The following is a 27,935-nucleotide window of genomic DNA, read 5'->3' as shown; positions in this document are numbered from 1 at the left end:
AGGGCCCAGAGGTGATTCTGCCTGCACGATGTCCTCCTTCCTGGAGACGAGCTCTTCGCAGGCGCCACGTCGCGAACAAAAAGAGAAAAGAAAAAAAAGAAAAGAAAAATCAGAAGAAGCTGACAGAGAAGGGGGCGGTAACGGGGTTGGGGGTCACCTCGGCCACGGGAGGGCGCGCTAAGACAGTGGCGGGGTTTCCAATGGCGACTCCACCCTGCAGTTTCCAGGGAAGAACCCAAGGCTAGTCCTGCCAGGGGACCTGGAGGCCTGGCGCCCGCGCGGACCCCTGCCGACCTCCGGTCTGCTCCCCAGGGACAGCAAGCCTCAAGCAGGGCGGGCTGCACCCTAAGAGCAGCATCATCAAGGTAGGTAGGAGACCCGCGTCCCTCCTTAGGCTCCTTCTGGGCAGCCCCCACTCCAGCCCTGGGAAAGCAGTGGCAGAAGGAGGCAATGCAAAGTGAGCCCATTGGGTAGGGGAAGGGAGTGTTCAGGGATGTATGGAGAGCTGAAGCAGGGATTGGAAAGCCTATGGCATTGGGAAAGAGTGGAGAGGTGCTCTGGAGTGTGCATGAGAGCTGTGCTCTGACATCCCCAGAGCAACTTGGGGCTGTCACACCTCTCCAGTTGATGTGGAATTAAATGGCCTGTACCTGCCAGGGCAGGACAGGCTTTTCAGAGGCAGCTTAGCCTGGTGGCACACTCCCTGTAATGTTTCTATTGTATGTTAAAGGACAGGGATCATGAGAAAATATTTCCTTAAAACCTCAGGCAATGAATTTTTATTTAATAGATTTCTTCTGATCTACTTTGTAATTGGTTGCCCCTTGCAAGAGATTGTATTTGGAGGATGTAAAATACCCTTCTTCAATTACGCGGAAAAAGGGAACATAAACAGAGATTTCCTCTTTTTTAGCCTCCAAAGCTCTGAGAGATTACAGTTCTGCATGATTTAATTCTTTCCTGCCTGCTATAAGCAGACCTCCAGATCAGCAAGTTCCTTTGGAATGGTTTTGCTTGTTTTTGTTTATTTTCCATGGTGCTGATTAGAAAGCCATGAATTGTTTTGTGAATTTTAAATTTCAAGAGGTGGCACCCAGAGTTTATGGTGGTTTCCTTCACACATTGCAGTGTAGTTGCAGCATAAAAAATGTGACAAGAACAGGAAAAAGAAAGTTGATGAGCTAAGAAAAGTAGAGCCTTGAGCCAGATCAGCCATTTGGCTTCCTCAAATATGGAGCAAGCATGGAATGTGGCTTTTTCAGAATCGAGGGGGTTTTTACGATTGGGCAGTGAATGCTGTGTGGTGCTAACCCGTCCCTTTTGTGGCTGACATCCCTTAGGAGACAGGTCAGAATGTGCCAACAGCACAGAGTTGGCACTGGTGGTATTTGAACTCAGAAGTGCTCAGGAACTGTGAAAGTTTCTCTGTTATCACCCTGGAGCCATCTAGTGAAATAGACCACTGTGATGCTGTGTAAGAGGCCATTGTGAGGGCTGGAGAGATGGCTCAGTGGGTAAGAGCACCAAGTGTTCCTCCAGAGGTCCTGAATTCAAATCCCAGCAACCACATGGTGGCTCACAACCATCTGTAAGGAGTACTGATGCCCTCTTCTTGTGTGTCTGAAGACAGCTGCATTGTCTCACATATAAATAAATAAATCTTACAAAAGATTGTCATTACTGCAGTTTCTACGTAGAGAGGGCACAGTTGAAGGGCTTAAAGATCAAGTACATTGCCTGTCTTTAAAGATCAAGTGTATCACCTAACTTTTAAACCAAGAAATGTAGTGTCTTTTTTGCTGCTTCTGTATCTTTCAGTGATGTATCTTTTCTCCTATTACGTCGTTTGTTTCCATGATAGTTGTTTTCAAGTGAATGTGATTATTGATCCTATTTGCAGAGCCATTCAATATTTCTGTTTTCATTGGTTAAATATTTGTGGTGAATTTGCTTTGTGATATCAGTAAAATGTACGTGAAAATTTTAGAGAGTATACCGGTTTGGGTAATTATAACAACTTTCCCCTCAAGTGGTGGCCTGTTTACATATTTAAAGGACTGGAATTTATTACCATCCATAGCAGGATTGATAGGGAAGCACAATGGACAGCAACAGTGTTGTTCCCTTTGACAGTTGTGGGAGCCAAGAAAGAAGTGTGAGTTGCCTGTTTGTGTCTTACAAAACTGAGACTGAGTATCATTACTGTAGAAGCCCATGGAAAAAATGATGAAGTTTTCAGAAATCACCAGTTAAAGAAATGGTGGTATTGGTGGGGGAGGGCCCAGGAGCGGCAGGACCTCTGCGCCTGAGACACTGCCGGAACCTGAAGGGACAGACCGGATAAACAGTTCTCTGCACCCAAATCCCGTGGGAGGGAGAGCTAAACCTTCAGAGAGGCAGACACACCTGGGAAACCAGAAGAGACTACACTCTGCACACATCTCTGATGCCAGAGGAAAACACCAAAAGCCATCTGGAACCCTGGTGCACAGAGGCTCCCGGAAAGGGCGGCACAGATCTCCCTGGTTGCTGCCCCGCGGAGAGCTCGTAGTCTGCACCCCATGAGCAAACTTGAGCCTCGGGACCACAGGTAATGCCAAATTTTCCACTGCAAGTGACCTGCGTGGTGAACACCAGACACAGGCCCACAGGAACAGCTGAAGGCCTGTAGATAGGGAAAACTACACGCCCGAAAGCAGAACACTCTGTCCACATAACTGGCTGAAAGAAAACAGGAAAACAGGTCTACAGCACTCCTGACACACAGGCTTATAGGACAGTCTAGCCACGGTCAGATATAGCAGAACAAAGTAACACTAGAGATAATCTGATGGCGAGAGGCAAGCGCAGGAACCCAAGCAACAGAAACCAAGACTACATGGCATCATCGGAGCCCAATTCTCCCACCAAAGCAAATACGGAATATCCAAACACACCAGAAAAGCAAGAACTAGTTTCAAAATCATATTTGATCATGATGCTGGAGGACTTCAAGAAAGACATGAAGAACTCCCTTAGAGAACAAGTAGAAGCCTACAGAGAGGAATCGCAAAAATCCCTGTAAGAATTCCAGGAAAACATAAATAAACAAGTAGAAGCCCATAGAGAGGAGTCACAAAAATCCCTGAAAGGATTCCAGGAAATCATAAATAAACAAGTAGAAGCCCATAGAGAGGAGTCACAAAAATCCCTGAAAGAGTTCCAGGAAAACACAAACAGTTGAAGGAATTAAAAATGGAAATAGAAGGAATCAAGAAAGAACACATGGAAACAACCCTGGATATAGAAAACCAAAAGAAGAGACAAGGAGCTGTAAATACGAGCTTCACCAACAGAATACAAGAGATGGAAGAGAGAATCTCAGGAGCAGAAGATTCCATAGAAATCATTGACTCAACTGTCAAAGATAATGTAAAGCGGAAAAACCTTCTGGTCCAAAACATACAGGAAATCCAGGACTCAATGAGAAGATCAAACCTAAGGATAATGGGTATAGAAGAGAGTGAAGACTCCCAGCTCAAAGGACCAGTAAATATCTTCAACAAAATCATAGAAGAAAACTTCCCTAACCTAACAAAGGAGATACCCATAGGCATATAAGAAGTCTACAGAACTCCAAATAGTTTGGACCAGAAAAAAAACACCACCCGTCACATAATAGTCAAAACACCAAACGCACAAAATAAAGAAAGAATATTAAAAGCAGTAAGGGAAAAAGGTCAAGTAACATATAAAGGCAGACCTATCAGAATTACACCAGACTTTTCGCCAGAAACTATGAAAGCCAGAAGATCCTGGACAGACGTCACACAGACACTAAGAGAACACAAATGCAAACCCAGGTTACTGTATCCTAGAAAACTCTCAATTAGCATAGATGGAGAAACCAAGATATTCCATAACAAAACCAAATTTACACAATATCTTTCTACAAATCCAGCACTACAAAGGATAATAAATGGTAAAGCCCAACACAAGGAGGCAAGCTATACCCTAGAAGAAGCAAGAAACTAATCTTCTTGGCAACAAAACAAAGAGAAGAAAAGCACACAAACATAACCTCACATCCAAATATGAATATAACAGGAAGCAATAATCACTATTCCTTAATATCTCTCAACATCAATGGCCTCAACTCCCCAATAAAAAGACATAGGTTAACAAACTGGATACGCAATGAGGACCCTGCATTCTGCTGCCTACAGGAAACACACTTCAGAGACAAAGACAGACACTACCTCAGAGTGAAAGGCTGGAAAACAACTTTCCAAGCAAATGGTCAGAAGAAGCAAGCTGGAGTAGCCATTCTAATATCAAATAAAATCTATTTTCAACTAAAAGTCATCAAAAAAGATAAGGAAGGACACTTCATATTCATCAAAGGAAAAATCCACCAAGATGAACTCTCAATCCTAAATATCTATGCCCCAAATACAAGGGCACCTACATACGTAAATGTATGAGCTTACTAAAGCTCAAAACATACATTGCACCTCACACAATAATAGTAGGAGACTTCAACACCCCATTCTCATCAATGGACAGATCATGGAAACAGAAATTAAACAGAGACGTAGACAGACTAAGAGAAGTCATGAGCCAAATGGACTTAACAGATATTTATAGAACATTCTATCCTAAAGCAAAAGGATATACCTTCTTCTCAGCTCCTCATGGTACTTTCTCCAAAATTGACCATATAATTGGTCAAAAAACGGGCCTCAACAGGTACAGAAAGATAGAAATAATCCCATGCGTGCTATCGGACCACCACGGCCTAAAACTAGTCTTCAATAACAATAAGGGAAGAATGCACACATATACGTGGAAATTGAACAATGCTCTACTCAATGATAACCTGGTCAAGGAAGAAATAAAGAAAGAAATTAAAGACTGTTTAGAATTTAATGAAAATGAAGGTACAACATACCCAAACTTATGGGACACAATGAAAGCTGTGCTAAGAGGAAAACTCATAGCGCTGAGTGCCTGCAGAAAGGAACAGGAAAGAGCATATGTCAGCAGCTTGACAGCACATCCAGAAGCTCTAGAACAAAAAGGAGCAAATACACCCAGGAGGAGTAGAAGGCAGGAAATAATCAAACTCAGAGCTGAAATCAACCAAGTAGAAACAAAAAGGACAATAGAAAGAATCAACAGAACCAAAAGTTGATTCTTTGAGAAAATCAACAATATAGATAACCCATTAGCCAGACTAACGAGAGGACACAGAGAGTGTATCCAAATTAACAAAATCAGAAATGAAAAGGGAGACATAACTACAGATTCAGAGGAAATTCAAAAAATCATCAGATCTTACTATAAAAGCCTATATTCAACAAAACTTGAAAATCTGCAGGAAATGGATAATTTCCTAGACAGATACCAGGTACCGAAGTTAAATCAGGAACAGATAAACCAGTTCAACAACCCCATAACTCCTAAGGATATAGAAGCAGTCATTAAAGGTCTCCCAACCAAAAAGAGCCCAGGTCCAGACGGGTTTAGTGCAGAATTCTATCAGACCTTCATAGAAGACCTCATACCAATATTATCCAAACTATTCCACAAAATTGAAACAGATGGAGCCCTACCGAATTCCTTCTATGAAGCCACAATTACTCTTAAACCTAAAGCACACAAAGACCCAACAAAGAAAGAGAACTTCAGACCAATTTCCCTTATGAATATCGACGCAAAAATACTCAATAAAATTCTGGCAAACCGAATCCAAGAGCACATCAAAACAATCATCCACCATGATCAAGTAGGCTTCATCCCAGGCATGCAGGGATGGTTTAATATACGAAAAACCATCAACGTGATCCATTATATAAACAAACTGAAAGAACAAAACCACATGATCATTTCATTAGATGCTGAGAAAGCATTTGACAAAATTCAACACCCCTTCATGATAAAAGTCCTGGAAAGAATAGGAATTCAAGGCCCATACCTAAACATAGTAAAAGACATATACAGCAAACCAGTTGCTAACATTAAACTAAATGGAGAGAAACTTGAACTAATCCCACTAAAATCAGGGACTGGACAAGGCTGCCCACTCTCTCCCTACTCATTCAATATAGTTCTTGAAGTTCTAGCCTGAGCAATCAGACAACAAAAGGAGGTCAAGGGGATACAGATCAGAAAAGAAGAAGTCAAAATATCACTATTTGCAGATGATATGATAGTATATTTAAGTGATATCAAAAGTTCCACCAGAGAACTACTAAAGCTGATAAACAACTTCAGCAAAGTGGCTGGGTATAAAATTAACTCAAATAAATCAGTAGCCTTCCTCTACACAAAAGAGAAACAAGCCGAGAAAGAAATTAGGGAAACGACACCCTTCCTAATAGACCCAAATAATATAAAGACCCAAATAATATAAAGTACCTCGGTGTGACTTTAACCAAGCAAGTAAAAGATTTGTACAATAAGAACTTCAAGACTCTGAAGAAAGAAATTGAAGAAGTCCTCAGAAGATGGAAAGATCTCCCATGCTCATGGATTGGCAGGATTAATGTAGTAAAAATGGCCATTTTACCAAAAGCGATCTACAGATTCAATGCAATCCCCATCAAAATACCAATCCAATTCAAAAACCCAGGATAGCTAAAACTATCCTCAACAATAAAAGGACTTCAGGGGGAATCACTATCCCTGAACTCAAGCAGTATAACAGAGTAATAGTGATAAAAACTGCATGGTATTGGTACAGAGACAGACAGATACACCAATGGAACAGAATTGAAGACCCAGAAATGAACCCACACACCTATGGGCACTTGATTTTTGACAAAGGAGCCAAAACCATCCAATGGAAAAAAGATAGCATTTTCAGCAAATGGTGCTGGTTCAACAGGAGGTCAACATGTAGAAGAATGCAGATCGATTCATGCTTATCACCCTGTACAAAGCTTAAGTCCAAGTGGATCAAGCATCTCCACATCAAACCAGACACACTCAAACTAATAGAAGAAAAACTAGGGAAGCATCTGGAACACATGGGCTCTGGAAAAAATTTCCTGAACAAAACACCAATGGCTTATGCTCTAAGATCAAGAATCGACAAATGGGATCTCATAAAACTGCAAAGCTTCTGTAAGGCAAAGGACACTGTGGTTAGGACAAAACGGCAACCAACAGATTCGGAAAAGGTCTTTACCAATCCTACAACAGATAGAGGCCTTATATCCAAAATATACAAAGAACTCAAGAAGTTAGACCGCAGGGAGACAAATAACCCTATTAAAAAATGGGGTTCAGAGCTAAACAAAGAATTCACAGCTGAGGAATGCCGAATGTCTGAGAAACACCTAAAGAAATGTTCAACATCTTTAGTCATAAGGGAAATGCAAATCAAAACAACCCTGAGATTTCACCTCACACCAGTGAGAATGGCTAAGATCAAAAACTCAGGTGACAGCAGATGCTGGCGAGGATGCAGAGAAAGAGGAACACTCCTCCATTGTTGGTGGGATTGCAGACTGGTACAACCATTCTGGAAATCAGTCTGGAGGTTCCTCAGAAAATTGGACATTGAACTGCCTGAGGATCCAGCTACACCTCTCTTGGGCATATACCCAAAAGATGCCCCAACATATAAAAAAGACACGTGCTCCACTATGTTCATTGCAGCCTTATTTATAATAGCCAGAAGCTAGAAAGAACCCAGATACCCTTCAACAGAGGAATGGATACAGAAAATGTGGTACATCTACACAATGGAATATTACTCAGCTATCAAAAACAATGACTTTATGAAATTCGTAGGCAAATGGTTGGAACTGGAAAGTATCATCCTGAGTGAGGTAACCCACTCACAGAAAAACACACATGGTATGCACTCATTGATAAGTGGCTATTAGCTATTAGCCCAAATGCTTGAATTACCCTAGATGCCTAGAACAAATGAAACTCAAGACAGATGATCAAAATGTGAATGCTTCACTCCTTCTTTAAAAGGGGAACAAGAATACCCTTGGCAGGGAATAGAGAGGCAAAGATTAAAACAGACACAGAAGGAACACCCATTCAGAGCCTGCCCCACATGTGGCCCATACATATACAGCCATCCAATTAGACAAGATGGATGAAGCAAAGAAGTGCTGGCTGACAGGAGCCAGATGTAGATCTCTCCCAAGAGACACAGTCAGAATACAGCAAACACAGAGGCGTATGCCAGCAGCAAACCACTGAATTGAGAATAGGACCCTCGTTGAAGGAATCAGAGAAAGAACTGGAAGAGCTTGAAGGGGCTCGAGACCCCATATGTACAACAATGCCAAGCAACCAGAGCTTCCAGGGACTAAGCCACTACCTAAAGACTATACATGGACTGACCCTGGACTCTGACCTCATAGGTAGCAATGGATATCCTAGTAAGAAAACCAGTGGAAGGGGAAGCCCTTGATCCTGCTAAGACTGAACCCCCAGTGAACTAGATTGTTGTGGGGAGGGCGGCAATGGGGGGAGGGTGGGGAGGGGAACACCCATGAAGAAGGGGAAGGGGGAGGGGGATGTTTGCCCGGAAACCAAGAAAGGGAATAATACTCAAAATGTATATAAGAAATACTCAAGTTAAAAAAAAAAAGAAATGGTGGTTTTGCCTATATTGAATTCTGAGTTTCAAAATTATGGTTCATTTTTCATTATTCCTTAATTAAGCTTTTTATTAAGTTTTTGATTCACCATTACTCCCTTAGATGCACAGTGCTAGGATCGTAGTAGGTGCTCAATAAATCTCTGACCATCGGGGCAGAGGAATGATAAGAAAGTATGTATTTTCTGTAAGTTCTGTCAGTTTCGGGAACAGGTGGTTTTAGGCATACCAGTCAAAGCTTGGTATCTTGTCCCACACAAGACAACTTGACAGAATCCCCTCTCTGGCCATTATGTTCAACTTCTTTTTCTCTTAATCATTCTTGAAAATCATGGAAGTAATGTGGAAAATTGATACTACCTGCAGAATAGCAAAAAAGGCCAGTCTAGATAGTTAAGCAGTTATGTTTCTCCATGAGCTGACATCTTAAAACATTTAGATTTTAGGAATTTGGTGTTGTGTTTTCCAAAGATACATCTTATAACATACACATAACATCGTAATAGAATAAAGGAATCTTTTGATTTAGCACCAAATTCCATAAAGCAATGACTACTGCACAGCTCTCTTGGCCATATGAATTACAGAAATTATATTTCACTTTTTAAAAGAAATAACGAAAGTACTTAAGGTTGAAAAAAGCCCATTGGAAAAGGTCCCTATGGTGTTTCTCTTTGGTTTCTTGTGCTCTTTCTAGAGGACAACTTTAAGAAGTCAGTGCAGCCAGGTTGTCATTGTGGTCAGGCAGTCATGAGCAGATGGTTAAGTGATGTGCTAGGGCCCCATAGGCCAGTGAGCCCAGCTGAAGAGGACACACTAGGCAATGAGCCTGACTGAAGAGCAGAGGCCAGGCAGTGAGCCTGACTGAAGAGCACAGGCTAGCCAGTGAGCCTGACTGAAGAGCAGAGGCTAGCCAGTGAGCCTGACTGAAGAGCACAGGCTAGCCAGTGAGCCTGACTGTAGAGCACAGGCTAGCCAGTGAGCCTTACTGAAGAGTAGAGGCTAGCCAGTGAACCTGACTGAAGAGCTGAGGCTAGCCAGTGAGCCAGGCTGAAGGCTGAAGAGCAGTGATTTTAACCTTTATTTTTAAGTTCTTCAGTTTTCCTAAAATTTCTACAAAAGTTTGCCTCCATAAAGTTTGGTTTAAAAGGTTCTCCTTGCTCTCTTCTTATCTCCTTTCCTCTTGCTCTTATCACACAATGATTTCCTTACTCTCAATGCCTTACTCTCAACGCTATGCCTTTACTTCTAAGTTCTTCTTGAGTTCTGTTCTCTTCAGTTCAGTTCTGTCTAAAAAGATTCTCTCTCTTTGTCCTCAGCATTTGTATATCTTTCTGAACACAGCATCACATGGTGAAAAGTTCACCACAAGTTTGCACAGGAATTCAAATCATAAGTTGGATAATCAGTTTACGACAGAGAATGTTTACATGCACATCCATGAAGAGTAAACATCAGGATAAACCATCACCATCTGTCACTGGCTCTGCACGTTCATGGAGAGTTAAAAACTGTAATTTTTATGAGAAAAGAATAAGCAAAATTACCTATAGGCAAATTTAGTCAATTATTTATGTTCAGTCCTTGTACCTATAGTAAATAATTAGTTCTCTTTTTATGAACCTTGGTTAATTGGTTTATACTCTCTTAGAATGGGCTCTAATTTGTAGATGCCTGCTTGGTATTGCAGAAGCAATTCACTCATGACACTTTAAGAATGGCAGGGTTCTCAATGCAATTTTGATTACCAGAAAGAACATAATAGCAGTCCTATTATAAAAGCTTAAAATTACTAATCTAATTTTAGGAATTCTTATAGAACCATCATTAGGAAATAAGAAATCATCTATTTGTATATACATCATCACTCCAAGACAATACATCTTTGTTGCTCTGTGGTGATCTGCTCAAAAGAGTGGGGTAAAGAGCATGACAAATACAGAGGCAGATGCTTGCAGCCAACCATTCATCTGAGAGCAGGGTCCCCAATGGAGGAGTAAGAGAAAGGATTGAGGGAGCTGAAGGGGTTTACAGCCCCATAAGAACAACACTAAAAAACACCCAGAGCTCCCAGGGCTGAAACCACCATTGAAAGAGTACACATGGACAGACCCGTGGCTACAGCTGCATATGTAGAAGAGGATGGCCTTCTTGGGCACAAATGGGAGGAGAAGCCCTTGGTCTTGTCAAGGCTTGATGCCCCAGTGTAGGGGAATCCAGAACAGGGAGGCAGGTAGACCTGGATGTTTCGGTGGGTGTGGTAAGACCCTTATAGTAGAAGGGGGAGGCGTGTTATAAGGGTTTTTTTGGATGGGAAACCAGGAAAAGGGATAATATTTGAAATGTAACAAAAGCCCTCTCTGGGGATGGACAGCAGCTAAGGTGCTCTGAACCCCTACTTCCCTGCTGCCTCCCTTTGATCGCGATTGTGGTGCATGGTGTCAGCCTGGGACTCCCCATGGGCTGCTGCTGGAACTGGTCCTGGCATTCAGGGCCAAGAGCATGATGAGCAAGGAGCAAATGGTTTGTCCCGATTCAGAGCAGGGCCAGTGGCCTCCAGAGGACAAGCACAGCTTCCTATACGATCATGAGGTCTTCCTGGGCAAGGAGGACTCCAAGACCTTTGATCAGCTAAGCCTGGACGAGAGCAGGAGAGGCTGGGGAAAATTGTTGATCCAATTGACAATGATGGAGGTGGCCTTGTTACTACTGAAGTCCTGAAAGTTTGGATCAAACATGTACAGAAAAGATAAATCTAACAAAATGTGACTAAACTCTGAAAGGATTATGATAGGGACATAGAGGAAAAGATCTCCTGGGAAGAATACAAGCAGGCCACCTATGGCTACTACCTGGGAAACCTTGCTGAATTCCAAGATAGCTCTGATCATCACAACTTTAAAAAGTTGCCTCCACGAGATGAGAGGAGGTTTAAGGCCTTGACGGTGACCTGACAGCTACTCAGGTCGGGTTCATTGCTTTTCTACACTAAGAGGATTTAGAACATATGAGGAGATTGTAGTTCTGGAAACCCTGAAGGATATCAACAAGAACGGGGATGGTTTTGTGGACTAGGATGAGTACATTGTGGACATCTTTTTCCCATGAGGACAATTGCCCTGAGACAGACTGGGTTTTGTCTGGGGAGCAGTTCAATGATTTCCCAGATCTGAACAAGGATGGGAAGCTGGACTAGGATGAGATTCACCACTGGATCCTCCCTCAGGACTATGACCATGTGAAGGCTGAGGGCCAGCATCTGGTGTATGAGTCAGACAAAAACAAGCATGAGATGCTGTCCAAGGAGGAGATTCTAGACAACTGGACCATGTTTGAGGGAAGCCAAGCCACCAATTATGCGGAAGATTTTATCAAAAATCATGATGAATTTTGAAAGACACTCATCCTCCTGTGGCCAACGGTCACAGGCTTCCTGTGGATGTTCTGGGTTATTGCTATATTTGTCAAGTATATAGCAGTTGTGTCCCTAAACAATGAGAAACCTTTCTAAAGCTCAAAAAAATCATACATTGCACCAAACAATAATAGTAGGAGATTTAAACACCCCACTTTCATCAATGAACAGATCAGGGAAACAGAAATTAAACAGAGACATAGAAAGACTATCAGAAGTTATGAAACAAATGGATTTAACATATATTTATAGAAAATTCCACCCTAAAACCAAAGGATATACCTTCTTCTCAGCATCTCATGGTAACTTCTCCAAAATTGACCATATAATCGGTCACAAAACAAGCCTCAACAGGTACAGGAAGATAGAAATAATCCCATGCATCCTTTCAAAAACCACGGACTAAGGCTGCTGATCAATAACAACAAATAGGACAGAAAGCACACATACACATGGAAGTTGAAGTCAATGACAACTTGGTCATTGGAGACATAAGAAAGAAATTAAAGACTTCTTAGAATTTAATGAAAATTAAGATACAACATACCCAAACTTATGGGACACAATAAAAGCAACGCTAAGAGGAAAACTCACAGCTCCGAGTGCCTGCAAAAAGAAACAGGAGAGATCATATGTCAGCAGCTTGACAGCACACCTCAAAGCTCTAGAAAAAAAATTAAATAAACCCTAGAGGAGTAGAAGGCAGGAAATAATCAAACTCAGGGCTGAAATCAAACAAGAAGAAACAAAACCGAGTATTAAAAGAATCAGCAAACCCAGGAGCTGGTTCTTTGAGAAAATCAACAAGATAAATAAACACTTAGCCATACTAACCAGAGGTTACAGAAAGTGCATCCAAATTAATAAAATCAGAAATAAAAGGGAGACATAACAACAAAATCTGAAGAAATTAAGAAGATCATCAGATCCTACTACAAAAACATATATTCAACAAAACTGGAAAATGTGAAGACAATGGACAATTTTCTATACAGATACTAGGTACCACAGTTAAATCAGGAACAAATAAACCATCGAAACAACCCCATAACTCATAAAGAAATAGAAACTGTTATTAAACATCTTTCATCCAAAAAGAGCCCAGGACCAGATGGATTTACTGCAGAATTCTATCAGATCTTCATAGAAGACTTCATACCAATATTGTCCAAACTATTCCGCAAAATACAAACAGACAGAGCACTACCAAATTCCTTCCATGAAGCCACAATTACTCTTATACCTGAACCACACAAAGATACAACAAAGATAGAGAAATTCAGACCAATTTCCTTTATGAATATTGATGCAAAAATGCTCAATAAAATTCTTGCAAACTGAATCCAAGAACACATCCAAACAATCATCCATCATGATCAAGTAGACCTCATGGCAAGGATGCAGGGATGGTCTAATATACAGAAATCCATCAACGAAATTCATCATATAAACAAACTCAAAGGAAAAAACCCACATGATCATTTCATTAGATGCAGAGAAATCATTTGACAAAATTCAGTACCCTTTTACTAATAAAGTCCTGGAGAGATCAGGAATTAAAGGCCCATATCTAAATATAGGAAAATGCAAAATACATCTAACCAGTAGCTAATATCAAACGAAACTGAGAAAATGTAAGGAATCCCACTAAAATCAGGGACTAGACAAGGCTACCCACTCTCTCCCTACTTTTCAATATGGTACTTAAAGTCCTAGCCATAGAAATCAAACAATGAAAGTAGGTCAAAGGGATAAAAATTAGAAGGGATGAAATCAAAAGACTAATATTTGAAGATGATAAGATAGTCTACATAAGCAACACCAAAATTTTGCCAGAGAACTACTTAACCTGATCAACAACTTTGCAAACTGTCCGAGTATAAAATTAACTCAAACAATTCAGTAGCCTTCCTCTACTCAAAGGGTAAACAGGCTGAGAAAGAAATTAAGGAAATGACACCCTTCACAATAGTCCCAAATACTATAATATAACTTGCTGTTACTTGAACCAAGCAAGTAAAAAAATCTGTAGGACAAGAACTTCAAATCTCTGAAGAAAGAAATTGAAGAAGATCTCAGATGGAAAGATCTCCCATGCTCATAGATGGGCAGGATGAATATGGTAAAAAATGGCCATTTTGCCAAAGGCAATCTACAGATTCAATGCCATCACCAACAATATTCCCACTCAATTCTTTATAAAGGTAGAAAGTGCAGTTTGCCGTCATTTGGTATAACATAAAACCCAGGATAGCAAAACTATACTCAACAATAAAAGACCTTCTGGGGGAATCACCATCTCTGACCTCAAGCAGTATTACAGAGCAATAGTTTGTATGGTATTGGCATACAGACAGGCAGCTCAGTGGAACATAATTGAAGACACAGAAATGAACCCACACACCTATGGTCATTTGATCTTTGACAAAGGAGGTAAAACATCCAATGGAAGAAAGATAGCAGTTTTAACAAATGGTGCTGATTCAACTGGAGGTCAACATGTAAAAGAATGTAAGTTGACCCATTCTTATTACCCTGTACAAAGCTTAAGTCCAAGTGGATCAAGGACCTCCACATCAAACCAGATACACTAAAAGTAATAGATAAAAAGTAGGGAAGTGTCTCAAAGACATGAGCACTAAGGAAAATTTCCTGAACAGAATACCAATGGCTTATGCTTTAAGATCAAGAATCGACAAATGGCGGGACCTCATAAAACTGAAAAGCTTCTGTAAGGCAAAGGACAGTGTCATTAGGACAAAAAGGCAACCAACAGATTGGGAAAGAATCTTTACCAATCCTGCATCTGATAGAGGACTAATATCCAAAGTATACACAAAACACAAGAAGTTAGAGTACAGAGAGCCAAACACCCCTGTTTATAAATGGGGTACGGAGCTGAAGAAAACATTCTCAGCTGAGGAATATCGAATAGCTGAAATGCACCTAAAGAAATGCTCAACATCCTTAGTCATCAGGGAAATGCAAATCAAAACAACCTAAGAATCCACCTCACACCAGTCAGGATGGCTAAGATCAAAAACTCAGGTGACAACAGAGGCTGGGGAGGACGTGGAGAAAGAGAAACACTTGTCCATTGTTGCTGGGATGGCAAACTGGTTCAAGCACTCTGGAAATCAGTCTGAAGGTTCCTCAGAAAATTGGACATTCCACTACCTGAGCACACAGCTATACCTGTCCTGGGCATATACCCAAAAGATGCTCCAACATACAATAACACGCATGCTGCACTATGTTCATAGCAGGCTTATTTATAATAGCCAGAAGCTGGAATGAACTCAGATGTCCTTCAACAGAGGAATGGATTCGAAAAATGTGGTACATCTACACAATGGAGTACCACTCAACTATCAAAAACAATGACTACGTTCAATTCATAGGCAAATGGAAAGAACTAGAAAATATCATCCACAGTGAGGTAATCCAATCACAGAAAAACACACGTGGTATGCTCATGGGAGCAATGGCCTTGAAGCCCTCCATTATTGATGTTATTATTATGGTTAGCATTAAGTATGACTGGGTTCATGGAAAATCCCCAGCCAGCTGCAGAAGACTAATACAAATGTGGTGGTCAAGATGAATAATCATATGATAACGTGTGACGTTAAGATACACAATGTCATGACCTGTAACCTTTCTGAAAAACCAACATCTTGTTGATTAATAGATATGACAAACCTGTGACCTTTCTGACAACCTGTCAACATCAGCCGATTCCCTGACCACATGAATATTGTGTCCTTGGCATGGGTAAATGTTTATTACTTCTCCCTCTCTCTGTTACCCATTTTATGGTACAAATTCAGCCTTGGGGAAAAATAAAATTGTCGCCTTGATCAGACTCTTGTCTTGGAGTCCTTCTTCGCGTCTCTTGTCCCTCATTCTCTTCCAGGTACTCAGCACCCCTCGTTGACAGTATGTACTCATTGATAAGTGGATATTGATCAAAACCTCGAATTACCCAAGATTCAATCTATAGATCTCAGGAAACTCAAGAAGAGGGATGACCAAAGTGCAGATGCTCCCATTCGTTCTTAAAATGGGGAACAAAAATATCCATAGGAGGGGATATGGAGGCCAAATCTAAAGCAGAGACTGAAGGAACAGCCATTCAGAGTCTGCCACACATGTGGCCCATATATATACAACCACCAAAACTAGGTAAGATTGATGAAGCTAAAAAGTGCTTACTGAAAGGGAACGGATATACATCTCCCCTAAGAGACACATCCAGGGCATGTCAAATAAAGAGGTCAGAGCTAGCAGTAAACTACTGAACTGAGAACAGGACGCCCTTTATGGGAATTAGAGGAAGGATTCCAAGAGCTGAAGGGCTTGCAACCCCATATGAACAGCAATGCCAACCAAATAAACCACTAGCAAAAGACTATACATGGACTGACCCAGGGGTCCAACAGCATATGTAGGAGAGAATAGCCTTGATGGGGCACCTGTGGAAGTGAAGCCCTTGTTCTTAACAAGGTTGGACCCCAGTGCAGGGGAATGTCCAGGAAGGGGTTTCTAAGTGGCGTGGATTGAAGGACCATACATATGGGAGAGGGCACGGCAGGGGGGCTTATGGACCAAAAGCTGGGAAAGGGAATAGGTTTGAAATGTAAATAAAAAGTATATATCTATTAAAAAATAAAATTTAAAAATATGATAATAATAGTAAGAAATAATCGAAAAAGAAAATTTGAATAAGAAAGAAATTATGGACCAAAAGCTGGGAAAGGGAATAAGGTTTGTTTTTTTTGTTTTTGTTTTTTTTTTTTGTTTGTTTTTCTTTTTGTTTTTCAGAGCTGGGGACCGAACCCAGGTCCTTGCGGTTGCTAGGCAAGCGCTCTACTGCTGAGCTAAATCCCCAACCCCGGGAATAAGGTTTGAATAAAAAGTATATATCTATTTAAAAACACTAAAATTTTAAAAAATGATAATAATACTCAGAAATAATCAAAAGAAGAAAATGTGAATAAGAAAGAAATTTTAGGATTTGGAAAAAGATGAATGCCAGGTATTTGAAAAACTGTATGACGATGGTAAACACTTTAATATACATGAGAAATTTTTTTACATGTTAATGAACTGCATATTTTTTTAAATAGTGATTGGAAATCCAGTCCCTTCCTGGGTATGAGGCTAGGTATCCAGATGTAGTGGAATTCATTATTTGTTGAGTCCTGAACCTTTGAGCCTGCTTCTAACACAGCTCATGCCAAGGAAACTAGGCCAAGGTGATATCTAAGCCATTGACCAAACTATCTGGACTAACAATCACAGGTGAAATTCCACCTTGTAAATGGGAGGAGAGGAATAAAAGATACCTTTAAGGATTTAAAAAAAATGAAATGTACACAAAAAATCCAATAAAAAAGTTTAAAATAAAAATAACTTAGGAAATACAAAATACTGGGGTGCCACTCCACAATCATGATGTGTTTCTTCTGTGACAGCTTACAGGTTAATTTACTTCTCTATAACTGTTTTCTTATTTGAAAGTATGTAATGGCATCATCTGTGGAGTGGGTGGTGAGAACAAAAGCTTTGGCTAACTTGAATAATCGATCCCTCCTGAGCATGTGCTTAATATTCTAAGCACAGGGAAATTTCCTGAGGGGATTAAAGAACAAAATCCAAACCTAAAACAGGAACAACGATGATTTAAAAACATTCTGCATGCTGGGTGTGAAGGCATGTTACAACATTAATCAGCTTTGTAGGTATTTCTAATAAGCACACAAAGAAACAAAAATCCTATCACAGTCCTTGCAGTTGCATCCAACAAAGAGAGAGCTGTGAGGTAGTGCGTGCTGCTTCTTTCCCCAGATACCCCTGGGCCTCAGGCCTGCACCCAGTGAGCTGGACCAAGAGCAGCCAGGTTGAAATTCCTGCTGCCATGGCAGGATTCTGCAGGAACATTTCCCTTTGACAACAAGGAACCTGTGTGGAGGAGACCTCTTGGTGAGTCCTCAAGGACTCTACATGTCCTATTCTACAGGGAGAAGCACTGCCAGGTCTTTGGCAAGGCCAGCCAGTTGTTTGGGTAAGTCGCTGGTCCTGTGGCAGAGGGCGAGGAATGGCAGAAAGAATGGCAGCTCCACTGAGAGCAAAGGCTACCCCTTCTAGGCCTATGACCTCCTAATTAATTTATCTTTTCACCTGATGCCCTATTCACATTTTCTTACTATCATACAACTGTGATCTTGATGAGCAGCTGGTCTCTTGTTTTCTTAATTAGTTCTTTGTTGTCACGGACCTTTTTAACTTACTCCAGCCCATGAGACTTACTTATACCTTCTGTATGCAGTAGGACCCTTGGTGGGCCTGTCATCTCAAAAATAGAAGGTTCAGTAATCCACAAGATTGGAGTCCAGTTTACCTCAGACCAGGAAAGAAGTCAACCACCATTAGTAAAAGAGCAAGGGAAAAATTACATAGGAAAAACAAGTGCCCTAATCAGAAGAAAAGATCCTCAACTTCTAAGGCACGCACATCTGCACCCCTCTCTTCTGAGCTTTGCATAGTGATGTTGTATAACTCCAGATGGTAGGAAAAGGCAGAGATCTTCCCAGAAACGTCATACATGATTTTCACTCTTACATCTGTGCGGTTGGGTGGCATTATAGCACACATTCAGGTGGGATTATAACACCACGGATAAGAAGACAGAATCCACATATCACAATGCCAAATGGACTCCCGCCTGAACTTATGGACCCATTAAAATTGAGCTTCAACCTGACTTCAGGCCATTCCACTCCCTTCCTGTCCTCCTGATTCTTATGTTTGCTAGAAGTAAAAGATCATGGTGCAGCCCCCAATATTCTCATGCCTGGACTTGGCTATTCATGAAGAATGATATTGGACAAGTGATGGCTATGTAGTTATGATGTAGTAACACAAGGTCCAGGTTGACATTTGCTCACTGATGTCCAAGTTAATTGTCTTGTTATATTTGAGAAAGGGAAGATGTCCTACATAACATATAAAAGGGACAGAAACTTATTCTTTTATATATGCCCTGTAGTTGATCCCTATGTTCCCATGGAAAAGGAGTTTTTATTGCAAAAAAATAGGATTATAGACCTTTGATTTTGTGGAATACATGGATATGTAAATGGAAACAATGTCGGCTTTCAAGGACTGCACAGTAAGCAAATATTTCCAGGTTTTATACACTCAGAGGTATAGAAGAAATATATTGGCCTCCAGAAAAAGGGAAAAGCTTAGGAATGGAAATGTGTGTCACATGCATTGTCTCAAGTAGTTTATTTACTTTTAAGAAAAGTCTCCCTCCTCCTTGGTCCCTAGAGATTTGGGTGCTAAGAAAAATTTGTTCTCCAATTCAGGGTTGTAAGCAACCCTCCCCAGCAAAAGCATTGTTGACTTCTAATGAAGCAGAGACAAATATCTAGCTTTGAAATAGAGGTTGCCAAATGGTATTCCCAGCGACACATGAGAGACTGGAGGAAAGGGTCCCCACAGAAAATCATTAGTTTGGGGAGAGCTGGTTAGTAGGTAGTCCATAGAACTTTCCAGTGACATCACCAGTAAGCACTTCACTGGGCAATCTATTGTATCTAAGAGATCCCTAGAATCTTCAGTGATGTCACCAGGGTTGTGGTGACACCAACTGCCTTTGGGATCTTTCTTCAGTTCCCTTTGGGTTCACAAGCAGGCATGTTTCGCCAGCTGCTCAGGCTATTTCGGAAGGAAAGTGGAGATCAAGGAGAGACCACACCAGGTCAGAGGGAAGCCGACCCCCTCTCTAGTGAAACAGGAAGGAGGAAATCATTCTGGGGAAGGCTTGGTGAGTCCAGGGCAGAGTTGGGGAACATCTTCAAGGAGGTAGGTATGAGATGTGCCTTCTAAGACTAGGCCTTACAGGCAGGAGCCTTGGGATATCTCAAAGGCAAACCAAGAGTCAGGAGTTCCTAATCTTAAATTTGAGAGAAAGACATAAAGTGGAAAGCCTTCAGTGTCTTTTCTTGAAGCTTTTTAACTGTGAGTGTCAATGAATGGCAGGAGGAGGCACTGTGAGATTAACAATGTGACCATCCATGGTTGGGAGTTGAAGCACTTCATCCTCTAGATTACTGTCGGTTACATAAGTCTCTGATGGTGAGAAAAAGGAAGGATGCACCCCTAGTCATGAATTGAGTTCTCAGACACTTTGGGCTGGAACACAGATGATTAGAGCTTGATGGGGCTAAGCATTATGAACTGCAGGATTAACTGCACCACATCTGATATGAGATAACATTATCCCAGATGTTTATGTCTCAGTCAGGTTATAACTTTCAGTGACAGGGGTCCTGTAATAGTGAGTGTAGCACGTGTATGGCATTAGAGGTTGGGAAGAGGGTCATAGCTTAAAGTCCAGCTTCAAAATAGCTTTTCTGCTCTTTCAGGGATTCACCCAGTCTACCATTTCCTCTTCCTCAACTGCCTTTTGGTATTCAGAATGGTCTTTTCCTCCCATGGGCCACCAAATATGCAAATTCACTTGGGTTTATCTATCTACAGGTTTTGGTAGGAAGGCATCATCCCAAACTGACATCAGTCAGCAAGAGGAGTGTCTAAAGGAACTGGAGGAACTCAAATTTGAAATCCAGAAGTGTCAATTCGAGAGGGATGAACTTTACCAAATCCTGGACCTTTATATCTATGATGATTGGGACCACAGGTAGTCACTATGCCAAGTAACCTGTTCACATTCTTGTGATCTCTCTCTGCTAACCCAAGATTTCCTCATAGCACGACAAGTTTCACCTCTCATCCTGGATTTTAAGGAGCCTTGGCATGCATTAGCTTGTGAGATAAGCTAGGTGCTGTGTGTTTAGGGTCAACCTTTTTGTACTTGACCCTGAGCTCCTTGGATTAGCATTGGTTCTGTCAGCAGCTGGAAGGACCTGGTCACACTTGCTGCAACTGTGTGTGTGAATGAAATGCCTGCACGTCATCACTCTTTCCTCTGGATTTGTTCATTATACTCTGATTCTATGGCACCTCCATGGATGTAGTTGTCATTCTAAATGTGTTTGGATATGGGTTGGTATGTGTGTATGTGGAAGTATATGTGGTGTTTTACTCAGGATCAGGACGTCTGGGACCTTTGATGGGGTCTGAGGATTTGTTTGATCAACACTTTGCAGGTCATGATAGTGATGAGTACATGGAGGCCCACACTGATCAACAGAGCACTTTGCTCCTTCTGTATACCGTGGTGGCACCCAGGACTCTCCCGAGGGGAGGAGGTGCTATAAATCCTCTTCCCTGTCAAACTTAGTTATGCCCTCTGGGAATTCATGTAACGATAGAAACCAAGGATTGAGTATACCTGCTTTCAAAACAAGAGAAATGTCATCACAGCTTTCTCTTGGGCCCAAAGCTATGGCACAGACTGGAGGAATCTTCTTCCTGAACTAGTCAATTCCATCATGCTCACCTGGCCAGCTCTTGAAGGTCAGGTCCCTCCGGTTGGTACCGTGGCTCTGTTGTCCTGTGCCCAGGATAATAAACTTAACCAGTACAAATAATTTGAAGGAGCAAGTACGTGGTACATACTGAGATTAAGTAATGGAGAGAACAGTCTGATTTTACCTAATTTGTTTCACCTGCTTTGATCTTTAGTTTTTTATTTTTTTAACTATCCAGGGATTGTTTATTGTGACCTAGAAATGGTCACTGTGGTCTTGACTGTTGTTATTCCCAAACAGGCAGCTCTCAGGCTGTGCACCGTCCTATATAGTGAGTCTTTGCAGAACCATATCTCCCAGGATTCCAAGGAGTCCGTATTTCAAAACAAATATTTGCTTATTTACTTGTAAATATTTTCTGTGGATGGAGTCTCACTGTTGGGTTTTGGTCTGGTTTTTGAGTTTGCCACTATCTTCCCTTCCACCATTCCTTGAATTTGAACTTTTTTATTATATATTTTTTATTTACATTTCTCCTAATTCTGAAATCATGAGTTCAAAACGTTATTTGTTCCTTTGGCCTTGACCTAACCCAGGCTGGATGTCGAATTGCCAGTACTTCAATCCGAACATGAGATGAGAATGATGGCTATGCAAATGATGACCAACTCAATAAGTGATGCCATGGAGAGGTACAAGGAGCTCATACAAGTGAACAGTTCCTACCGGTGAGTCGCTGTCAGAGATGAGAACCCAGCACTAGGCAGGGAATGCTTCTGTCCTGTATGACTTTGAACCAAAGTCAGGGCTCTGGTTCTGTAGTGTCTGACTCTTAACAAGAAGCCTGCCTTGTGGCAAGGGTCTCGGATTTGTAGCTCTTGGACTCAGTTGTCCTACATGTGAAGGGTGTAGAAGACCCTCCAATTCTTATTTTCCCCATTTAGGATCCTCTAGATAGAAAAGGTTTGCACCATGATGGGAATATCAATCAACTCTGAATCTCTAGGACTCTGACAGGATGTCTATGATCCATGAGAAACACATGGCAGGATTGTACAGCTATTGGGTCTTCTATCCTCCCTCAGAGGGCATTTGACCTCTACTTGCAGATGATTTCAGCATACTATGGACATATGAGCTCCCTTATGGACCATTTTTCTACCTTGATTTATATAAACCGTATTAGTGTCAGGATTTTCAGAAATACTTTGATTCATGTGGAATGTGTCCTCTGGATTTTACCTCCTCTAATTGGTGCTAACTTGTATAATGTTGCTCTAGTCTGGGGATGTCTGGGGATGAGGGATTCCTTGAAGGGATGATTGGACTTGCAGGAGTGACAGGCAAATAGAAGCTGGCTGGGATTTACCATTTTTTGTTTGTGGTTCAGCATCAGGCACTCCCAGCTCCTGCGTGAACAAGCTCAATTGGAGAACAATATACAGATTTTGCTGAGTGAGAAGAGAGAACTGCTGGTCGAGCAGACTGAACTGCCAGCATCCTCTGTGGAGGCAAAGAGGCTCTGTGAAGAGGCCGGAATGAACATCTGTGACCCCAGAGCCAAGCAAGAGCAGGTAGGGTTAGGACTCAGGGTCAGGGTGTCCTCATGTCTTACCATAACCATAGCCAAACCAATGTAACTGTCTATTGACTGATCCATGTCCTGACCTAGGTCTCATCCAAGTGTTCATTCATGTGATGGTTTACAAGGCTTTCTGTGGAGATAGCCCCTTTTCAAGAAACTGCATGTTTGGAAAGCAAATGCTCCTGCTCTTCGAGAATCTGCACTTCATTAAGGGAGATAGGTTGATCACACAGCACAGCACTACATGCCATTATGTATGGAGGGTGCTATGTGGGAGCCCCTCTTTAGACTAGAACAGGGCTTTGAGGGATGAAACAAAAGCCTGGAGCTCATTTTCTTTTCAGGGATTGTGTGAGACTCCAGGAAGTAAGTAGTTTTCAAGGAGGAGACCCTCGTGGAAATGGCAAAGAAATGGTTCTCATTGTCATTTGTGGTGGCTTTTGTTATTCCTCCCCCCTTCCCCTCTATATGAAGATGGTGACTTCATGCTTCATAGATCTTGGGTAACTACAGAGCCTGAGGAGCAGCATGTCAGTCCTGTCTTATTTGAGTGCTCCTGGAGAGTTCATGTCTGGGCCTTACAGTCTGAAGCTGGTTAGAAGAGCAAGGATGTGGAAAAGGTTTCTCAAAGGCTGAGGGTTGCCATGAGAGATTTGAGACTTCAAGAACAAAGTTATCAGTACATACCCCCAGTTTTCAAGAAAGGTGCATTGCTGTGCTGACCTGCATCTTAGGGAGCATGCGGGGAGGCCAGTTCATGACATGCAGTTTTGTCCAGTCATTATCCAAATTAGGCCTTTAAGCCAAGGTCTCTCAACAAACCTGAAGCTTCCTGCTTTGTGCTGGCCAGCAGTCTTTGCATCACCGGTCCAGTTCCAGGTAGAGCCCCCTCTCTTATTTGTCTCAACACATTCTTAAACCATTCAGCTATTTTAAAAATAAGGATTAGATTTCTTCACTTTCCCTGGACAGAGGTATCCCCCAGGAAGATTCTGGTTTGTCTTATGGGCTTCACCATGATCTTGCATGGAATCCTAGAGTGCATCCCTCTGCTGACATTGCTTTGCTGACTATATCATGGGCACGGCATTCTTTCAGGATAGATTCCCTCTCAATATTGTACATAGTGCTGCAATTCAGAAAAGTCACTGTATGTTATTTCTTTAGCCTCCTTCTGACTGACATTGAGGTTGTTTTAATGTCACATGAACTCTAATGTGATGAAAAGTTCCTGGGAACTGACCATGAGACACTGACTTCTCTGATGCTTCCAAGGTTTTCTATGAAGGAAACAGGGTAGTTTTAGTGAGGGGCCTATGATGAGTCAGCATAGAGCTTGATGGAGTCTTTTCCTAGAAATCTCTCTCTTTGGAATTTGATGTTGTGTTGTTTAGGCTATCTGTGCAGAACATGTAACTTACTCGTAGGACCAGCAAGTATGTGCATAGAAAGGTTTCCTGAAGTGGAAATGAGTATAGGCCAGGGCAGCACAGCCTGCTGGAGTCTAAGAGACTTGTACACAGCATTGTTCCCACTAATTCCTCACTCAACAGGAAATGTGCTGCATAAGAGCAAAGTTTTCAATGTGCGTGGGAGTGTGTATCTGTGTATGTCTGTCTGTGTGTGTGTGTGTGTGTGTGTGTGTGTGTGTGTGTGTGTGTTTTCAGTAATGAACCTGTGTTTCCCTCTATTTCCAAGTTTCATAAGAAAAGAATTCTAAGAGTTCACATTACATCCATGAAACACGAAAGACAGCTGCCCAGTCATTTGGCATCTCCATGTAGCTCTGTACAGCAAAAGGACACCTGTTATTAATTTATTCTGTTTACAAAAAAATCTCAACAGAATTATCTTGTGAAGTGTGGGGGAGGAGTGGGAAATACGATCAAGTGAGTCGTGTTTCACAGGGGTAACAAATGGTACAGGCCTGGAGCTTGCAGGACCCTTTTTGTTATGGTGTAGAAGCAGGACAATAAAGTCCTTTAGAAATGCAACCCCCCAAAAAGAGGACACAAAAACACCTGTAAAGTTAGATTTTCAAGTGATTGTGGGCAAAACTACTGATCTGCATTGAAATCCTTTGGAGCATATCATAGGAGTGGAGTTAAGGGAGGTAAGGGCAAGGCTTCTCTATAAAATCCATGAGTTTATGATCCTTCGCTGTTCTTTGTGAATTGTCAAAGCCCACTGGAAGGTTGTGTCACTCACTGTGTCTTCTCCAAGGTTGCTTTCCCCATTGCCTGCTACCATTTCTTTCCAGCTACCTTGGCAACTACAGCTTCCCCTGGGAGTTTGGCTTGGATTTAATTCATTGAGATTTTGAGTTGCTTGGAGTTGTATCTTCATCCAGCAAAAGTCCCATAGCTATGCTGAACAGGGCAGTTTCAGGAGCCCCTTTAGGTGCACAGATAATCCAAAGCGCTCCCCTATGTTATCTGTGTAGCATTCTGCAAGTGCTGTTGGTCAACATCATTTTCTCTCAGTTAATTTCAGCCTCAATGGGTTTAGGAGAAATGATGAGCTTCTAATGGGTCTGGCAGTGTAAGAACAGGTAGCCCTATGAGAAACCATGTTCAGAAAGTGGAACAGAAGTTTTAGTTAACCGAGTGATTCCACAACAAGGAGTAGGTGTTGCCATTGCAACTAGGGAGCATCACTGTTGTAGTGGTCCCAAAGTAGCCTTGAAGGAGAATCTATCCAGACGTCCATCAGCCAAGGAGTAAAAGTGTACCATAGGTAAAGCCCTTCCATACATTCTGATTCAGTCTGAGATAATCCATGCAAGCTTTTACTTTCTTACTCAAAATAACTGTGGCACAATCACATTACAGGGAGAAAATTTGTTAATTTGGATCCTGGTTATAGAGATTTCCTATGATTCTAGCTTTGGGCATAAAGTCACTCGGGCTATGGTAAAGAGAGCTCCGATTAGAAGAAGCTGCACAGTTTGGGGAAAGTCTGAAACAGTGAACTAGAACAAGAGTCTAGTCCACCACCAACATATGATCCTTTGCTGGGAAACAAGACTGCTCTACACAGCCTTGGGAATTTGCTAAGCAAGACTGGTAATAGGGAAAGATCCCTGAGTCTATGACGGTTTATGGGGGCACAGCACATCACTGACTGAGCTGTCTATAGGCTCCGGTCACTATGTACATACATATACCACTCAACATTTGTTTTTATGCCTCCAGAGTATCCTGGGGAATGTTTACATTAAGCATTAATGTTCAGGTAGGAACACAGGCTGGAAGAAGCCGTTTGAATATCCTTTCCCTATATAAATTCCCTTTTTGGGTGAATGACCACCCACATGGATTTCAGCCTCAGGAAGCTAAGGAGCTACTCAGAGTATTGTTCTGGTACAGTTCATGTGAATTTTGCCCATGAAACAATATATATGATCCTCTGGATTTCTTGGTATTTTCTACTCCTTTCTTCCTGTGATCTCTCCGGAAAGATCTGAGGACATTTTCTCTTCTGTTCTCTCACAAATTGCCTTACACTAGCCATAGACTTACAGGGGTGCTGTTCTGTTTCTACATCACAATCACCTTTAATGTCCGTGTGTACGCTGGGAAGATTTGCATGGAGCACATTCTCAGTGATTACAGGATCTGTGCACTTCCCATGGATTTGATGTGAGATGGCTTCTCTGTGTATTTGCAGGTACAGCGGTAAAAATGGAACCTCGGCAGGTTCCTTCACTGCAAACATAATCAGAACTTTCACCTCAATTCTGGGCATGTTCTCCAGAAGGCATCCATATGGTATTCTAGGTTGCTCATACCTCTCTTGAACTCAGATTCAGACATAGCTACAAGGTTATTAGTCAATATAATATACCTGGACCAGTGGAAAAATATGCTCATTTTTCTCTAAATTCCAGTACAGTGCATAGTCCACAGTTCAAATTCAACAGTTTCAAAAGGTGAGATATAAATCGAAGCCCAGGTATTCTATGACATTTGGGGATGCAGGGACTGACCTCAGCTAACAGACAGGTCATGCTGGATTGTCCAACTGAATAGAGCTGATGTAAGAGGGAGACCTGAATTGACAACCACTAACTAAACCTTTTTTCCCTTGCTCTGCTAGGTCTGAAGGTCTCCAGCAGAAACTCGAACATGACACAGACCAGGACAGGATCTCCCTTGGTGAGAAGTGCTACAGGAGGAGAATTAAGTGTGCACAGCAAATATACCACTATTACATCTCTTCTGTAATGTCCATAGCAATTGTGGACTGCATTTTCCTCCTTTAGTTTGAAATCTGTGGATTGAATAGGCAGTACTTTCACCACCCCTCCCTCCAGCAAGTGTACACTTTTGGAGGAACTCAGAGAAGTGCTGATGCACATCAATCAAGAGCTGCTGGTCATCCAGAAAGACTGTGCACGTGTAAATTTTTACTTGTCCTGATGGGTCATCCAGAAGAGTTTCATGGAGATCAGTTCACAACATTGGAAAGTCTTGAGACAAAGACTGTAATATCATTTATACTCAGTATTGCATGGCTTTTTCCTTAATACCCCACTCCAACAAAACAGACCTACTTCCACTCCTCTTGAAAAGATTATTACCATCAGTAACTGCTTGTCTATTATGTCTCCAAGGCAAGCCACAGACTATAAGTCTATTCTGCAAAAGGAGCAGCAAAAGAATGCTTAGCGTAATTCCTCTATTTAAAGTTTGCTTGAGTTTTGATTATTTTGGTTATTTGGTTTTCCTTCTGTTCATTTGAAATTTTGTTATTTATGTGTTGTTGTTTTGTTCATTTGCTTTCTATTTTGATAAGGATATAGACTATATATATTGATTACCTGCATCTGGTTACTATCAAGTAAATTGGATGTATTCTGGTGAATAAAAGAGTAATCTCAAA

At 41.6% G+C, this 27,935-nt stretch overlaps 1 protein-coding gene and 1 pseudogene across 4 annotated transcripts; both read left to right on the top strand.

The window, feature by feature from the left end:
- Positions 1-27,935, top strand: LOC148003491 (disks large homolog 5-like). Of its 4 annotated transcripts, none has more exons than XM_087568714.1 (6): positions 185-365; positions 17,874-18,008; positions 20,574-20,733; positions 22,063-22,194; positions 22,857-23,040; positions 27,150-27,935. In XM_087568714.1, the coding sequence occupies exons 4-6, from the start codon at positions 22,103-22,105 to the stop codon at positions 27,153-27,155; spliced, it is 282 nt and encodes a 93-aa protein (XP_087424840.1). In that variant the 5' UTR covers positions 185-365; positions 17,874-18,008; positions 20,574-20,733; positions 22,063-22,102; the 3' UTR covers positions 27,156-27,935. The 4 variants fall into 4 exon arrangements, with proteins under 4 accessions (XP_087424839.1, XP_087424840.1, XP_087424838.1 ...); XM_087568712.1 differs by having other exon boundaries at positions 17,874-18,090; XM_087568713.1 differs by lacking the exon at positions 17,874-18,008 and having other exon boundaries at positions 1-365.
- Positions 11,111-12,002, top strand: LOC148003492 (reticulocalbin-1 pseudogene; annotated as a pseudogene).

Source organism: Rattus norvegicus, chromosome 9 (assembly GCF_021556685.1).
Source record: "Rattus norvegicus strain SHRSP/BbbUtx chromosome 9, alternate assembly SHRSP_T2T, whole genome shotgun sequence".
Lineage (NCBI taxonomy): Eukaryota > Metazoa > Chordata > Mammalia > Rodentia > Muridae > Rattus > Rattus norvegicus.
Note: the sequence above shows the minus strand (reverse complement) of the source record. Positions and strands in the feature narration are given on the sequence as shown.

Coding starts and splice junctions, on each gene's coding strand:
- LOC148003491 (XM_087568711.1), top strand. CDS start 19,728: ATGTTTCGCCAGCTGCTCAGGCTATTTCGGAAGGAAAGTGGAGATCAA. Junction 19,858..20,573: donor ATCATTCTGGGGAAGGCTTG/GTGAGTCCAGGG, acceptor ATCTATCTACAG/GTTTTGGTAGGAAGGCATCA. Junction 20,734..22,062: donor TATGATGATTGGGACCACAG/GTAGTCACTATG, acceptor GACCTAACCCAG/GCTGGATGTCGAATTGCCAG.